Raw genomic sequence first — 4,684 nt, 5'->3', positions numbered from 1 at the left:
TGGCAGTGGCCGTGATCCGCGACTCGCTGCGCCCCGAGATCCCCCGAAGACGCCGACCATACCGACTTCGCAGACCTCATCACCACGTGCTGGCACCAGGACCCCTCCATCCGGTGCGCGACTTCGCATCTCATCGTTTTCCCTCATGTCCCTCCAGGCTGACTTTTGGTTGTTTTTTTGTGCCCCACCAGTCCCACATTCCTGGAGATCATGACGCGCCTGAGCTCCATGCTGGGCGATTCGAGTGGGCTCGGCACCAAGACATCCACCAACTCTTCCTCCTCGTCGAGCGGCAAGGCCGACTGGTCCCTCCCTTCGACGTACGTTGTTGCGCCTTCAATCTCCTCTTTCGTTCTTATTCTCTTTTCGCTCTTTCGTTCGCTTATTTTTGGGTGATTTCGCGAACACAGGTCGATGGCCACAAGAACGACCACGTCGCAGTCGGCCTCGTCGTCGACTTCGTCGGGCTCGTCGTCGGATCAGCTCAACAACCCGCCCGGTGCCAGCACCGGCCTACGGCCCCCGTCAGGCGACGACGTGACCATCGTCTTCACGGACATCGCCCGCGCCGCCTCCCTCTGGGAATTCGACCCGCGCGCCATGCGCGACGCCACCCTCCTCCACAACGCTCTTCTCCGGTACTCCTCTTCGCCTCGATGGGCCTGCATCTATGACTTTTCTAACTTCGCCATACAATCGTCGATTGCATGCACAGATCGCTGCTGAAGGAGCACAAGGGCTACGAGGCGGCGTTCATCAGGGATCGGAACAGCGGCGAGGGCTCGTTTTGCATGGCCTTCCACAACGTGCGCGACGCGCTGGCCTGGTGCGCCGACGCCCAGCAGCGGCTGCTGCTGGTCGACTGGCCTCCGGCGCTGGTGGACCACCCTGGAGCGGCCGAGGAGTGGGGCCACACCGACGACCGCGTCGTGTTCAAGGGCCTCCGGGTGCGAATGGGCGTCAACGCTGGCGCGGCGCGGGCCGTGAAGGACGCCATGACCCGCCGGGTCGAGTACGTGGGGCCGACGGTCAACGCCGCCGCGCGCATCACGGCGCTCACCCACGGCGGCCAGGTGCTCCTCTCCCAGTCGGCCTACGACAAGCTGGCCGCCGGCGGCGGATTGGGGGAGCGCTGGCGCAACAACTTCACCTGCCTGGGCCGCTTCGAGGTCCCCGACCAAGCCTCTGGTACGTTTCAAAAACCAAATGGTTTACGCAAACGTTTTGTTTGGTTTCTCAACTAAACTAAATGTGTGGGAGATCCAGGGGCGAGATTGTACGAGTTCAAGGTGGAGGGGCTGGAGGCCCGGTTCTTCGGCGGGGTGGCCTCGGGGCTCAACAATAGGAGAAGCGAGCCGAGCGAGGACGGTGAAGAGCAGGAGGAGAGCGCGGAGCCGACCAGCGACAGCGCGGGCTCAGGTCCGCTGTCGCAACCGGGCGACACGATCCGCCGCAACGAGACGGTGCAGAGCGTGGTGGGCGAGGGGATGATGTTCAAGGAGGACAACTTCCTCACGTCGGCCAACCTCTGCCGCTGGATCATCGACTTTAAGGAGATCCAACTCGGCAAACAGGTATGTGTTGCATTGCTTTCAACCGAAACATACCACTCAATGTGATGAGTGTGGAATGTGGCTGATGGAATGTGTCTGTGGAAATTATCGCTAGGTGGGAATGGGGTCCTACGGTATGGTCTTCCGCGGCCGATGGAAGGGCGTTGACGTGGCCGTGAAGCGGTTCATCAAACAGAAGCTCGACGAGCGCAGCATGCTCGAGTTCCGCGCCGAGATGGCCTTCCTCTCCGAGCTCCACCACCCCAACATCGTCCTCTTCATCGGTACCAACTGATCAACTGACGCAGATCATCGGTTGATAACTGAAGCTAACCACACGTGACACGACACGACCCACAGGATCATGCGTGAAGGCGCCCAATCTGTGCATTGTGACGGAGTTCGTGAAGCTGGGCAGCCTGCGCGAGCTGCTCCACAACACGAGCGGCGTGAAGCTCGAGTGGCTGCGGCGCATGCGAATGCTGCGCTCGGCGGCGCTGGGCATCAACTACCTCCACTCCCTGCGGCCGGTCATCGTGCACCGCGACCTCAAGTCGTCCAACCTCCTCGTACGCCACACCTCCCTTAAACAACGCACGAACACAACACGCAACACGCCGCAACACGCAACACAACGCTAATTGATGAGGCAGGTGGACGAGAACTGGAACGTGAAGGTGGCCGACTTTGGGTTCGCGCGGATCAAGGAGGAGAACGCGACGATGACCCGCTGCGGCACCCCCTGCTGGACCGCGCCGGAGATCATCCGCGGCGAGAGCTACTCGGAGAAGGCCGACGTCTACAGTTTCGCCATCATCATGTGGGAGGTGCGTGGCTAGCCACACACCCCACTTCCCGCCAAAACGATCAACCGCCTTCTTAACAAGGCGAGTGTTGTCTGTGTGTGTCAGGTGGTGACGAGGAAGCAGCCGTTTGCGGGCCTCAATTTCATGGGCGTGTCGCTCGATGTGCTCGAGGGCAAGCGGCCGCAGGTGCCGGCCGACTGTCCGCGCGACGTGGCCAAGCTCATGGCCAAGTGCTGGCACGACAAGCCCGCCAAGCGACCGTCGATGGAGGACGTGGTGGCCTTCTTCGACCGCCTCGTGGAAGCTTCAAGCCCTGGCTCCGGCGATGCCGAGCTGGGCTCTCCCTAAATTCCTTTGAATTTTGTGGTATATTGTAGGTGTGTGTAAGGTTGTATTGTTACAATACAAAACTATCTTTGTTACATTACATTGCAATGATACAATGACCAGAAAAAACAGCAGGGAAAGGAGGTAGGCACGAAAGTCTCTTCAGAGAATTGAGAGCGAAAAAATGAATGGAAGGTACCTACCTTCCTCCAGTTGTTTTGTGTGCACACAAGCAAACCAAGAGTGAGGGAAGCGACGGTCAACGGGGACGGTGCAAGCGAATTCGAATTCGCGACTCGCCCCGAGGAGGGGAGGGCAGCACTGCAGCCGCTGCCCCGGCTCCGCAACCGGTTCGCTGCTCTCGACGACGTTGAAGGTGATGACGTGCACGAGACAGGCTGCCAAGACGTGCGTGTTCGCCCCCGAGGCTTTTCCCAGAGATCATCCTCACCATCGAGGAGCAAGAACAAGAAGCACAACAATAAGTTGAAGAAACGCTTGGAGAAGAAGAAGGACCCAAGGCGAAGTGTCCCAGCAGGAGGCGAAGACAAAGAGGTCGACGCTGTGGATCAAGAGCTTCCTGAAATGGATGACTTCGTGTGGTGCTACGTTTTCCAACAAGTGGGCAGCGCTGCACAACTGGCCAGGCTCCGTCTGGTACGCCAAGTGGGCCTCTCTCTCTACGCCATTCCCCATTGCTCACCTCGAATCGTGGTTTGCAGGTGTGCCAGAGGTGGCGAGCTGTAATCGATGCCGAGGAGCGGTTGTGGCGGGCGCTGGTCGAACGCGACTTCGGGTGGAAACAGAGCGAGAGCCGCACGGGCAAGGGCGCCAGGCGTCGCCAAACCAGGCACATCGACTACCAGTCCCTCTACCGCAATCTATCCATCTCCACCAAGGCACACACGCAACAACATGTTTTGATTTACATTCATTCAAGTTCCTTACATTTTTGCTGGGCGTACTGCAGGGAGTGGTCAGGAAAGAGGGGCTGATGGCAGACCTACAGCAAAGACAGCAGGCCAAGCTCTCCAGCTTCATGTGCCAAATCCTGCCGTACGTGCTGGAACTGCAGATCAGGAGGGCGGCCAACGCCAAACCGCCCAACACCTACACACGCGACTACCTGCAATCGCACGCCCAGTCCTGGCTCGCTTGCACACATCCACACGCGTACGCTTTCCTTTTTTTTTCTTTTTATTATTCTTATTCTTATTCTTATTGTTTTGGAGTTTTTACTGCTTTGGCATTTGTGTCGTTTTTACAATATTGTGGCTAAAGTCTGCAATTCATTCACGTGTGACATGGTGCCAAGTAGTTCAAAAGGCAGGAGAAGCTACAGCTTGGTGTGCAAGGACTGCCAGCTGGGGATGACGCCTAAGACCTACCAGCCGGACGAATACTGGGAAAAGAACTGGCCCAAGGTGCTGGACTATCGGCTGGGCCAGAGGAAGGCCCGGGAGTCTATGGCCCACCGCTTCCAAGGTCTGTTTTCCTACCACCTTGACTTGGACAACAGTTAGGCAGTGTAACTTGTTTGTTTATTCTTTTTTTTATCTTGTGGTGGGTGTGTGAACCTGACAAGCAAGAATCATCTTCCTGTTCGTTGCCCCAGCTGCATGGCTCCCAGGTAGTAGCACAACATGAACTCCATCACGCGCTATGACACGAGCACACAATCAGAACCGCACACAACACGGGACACACGACTCGAGAGATATGGGTACCTTGTAAAGTTCGCGATAGGCCCACGTGATGGCGAGGAAGGTGAGGAACGTGGCCGCGCTAACCTGGGGGTACTCTCCCGCCACGGTGCCCATCGGTGCCCACTCCTCTACCTTGGCAGTCTGCACGACGACAGCCGATGAGCTCGAGACCTCGGCCCTCTGTGTTTCCTCATTGCCCTCTTCTTCGTCGTCTTCGTTTTCGAGTTCTCTTTCGTCCACTCGGGGAGTGTGGCGCATCGACCCATCGGTAGTCGCTGATGAGCGTTGTCAG

General features: G+C 58.0%; 2 protein-coding genes across 2 annotated transcripts in view; both read left to right on the top strand.

The window, feature by feature from the left end:
* Positions 1-2,707, top strand: part of ACA1_086070 (serine/threonine kinase) — a gene marked incomplete at both ends in the record, with an annotated part of 6,883 nt that extends 4,176 nt beyond the window's left edge. The window contains 10 exons of the mRNA XM_004354489.1: positions 50-113; positions 192-320; positions 411-638; positions 716-1,188; positions 1,267-1,368; positions 1,420-1,574; positions 1,669-1,837; positions 1,914-2,122; positions 2,207-2,380; positions 2,465-2,707. Of these exons, the coding sequence (XP_004354541.1) occupies positions 50-113; positions 192-320; positions 411-638; positions 716-1,188; positions 1,267-1,368; positions 1,420-1,574; positions 1,669-1,837; positions 1,914-2,122; positions 2,207-2,380; positions 2,465-2,707 (1,946 nt within the window). The remainder of the gene's footprint in view (positions 1-49; positions 114-191; positions 321-410; positions 639-715; positions 1,189-1,266; positions 1,369-1,419; positions 1,575-1,668; positions 1,838-1,913; positions 2,123-2,206; positions 2,381-2,464) is intronic.
* Positions 2,708-3,214: 507 nt separating this feature from the next.
* On the top strand, positions 3,215-4,209 carry ACA1_086060 (Fbox domain containing protein; the record flags this gene model as incomplete). Its single annotated transcript, XM_004354488.1, has 4 exons — positions 3,215-3,343; positions 3,409-3,603; positions 3,657-3,859; positions 4,017-4,209. Coding segments are annotated over 4 exons (720 nt in total), but the record flags the coding sequence as incomplete, so codon positions are not given.
* Between the last annotated feature and the right edge of the window lie 475 nt (positions 4,210-4,684).

The sequence above is a fragment of the Acanthamoeba castellanii genome (genome assembly GCF_000313135.1).
Source record: "Acanthamoeba castellanii str. Neff unplaced genomic scaffold scf7180000084636, whole genome shotgun sequence".
Classification (NCBI taxonomy): Eukaryota; Discosea; order Longamoebia; family Acanthamoebidae; genus Acanthamoeba; species Acanthamoeba castellanii.
The sequence above is the reverse complement of the archived record's forward strand: the minus strand, read 5'-3'. Positions and strand labels throughout refer to the sequence as shown.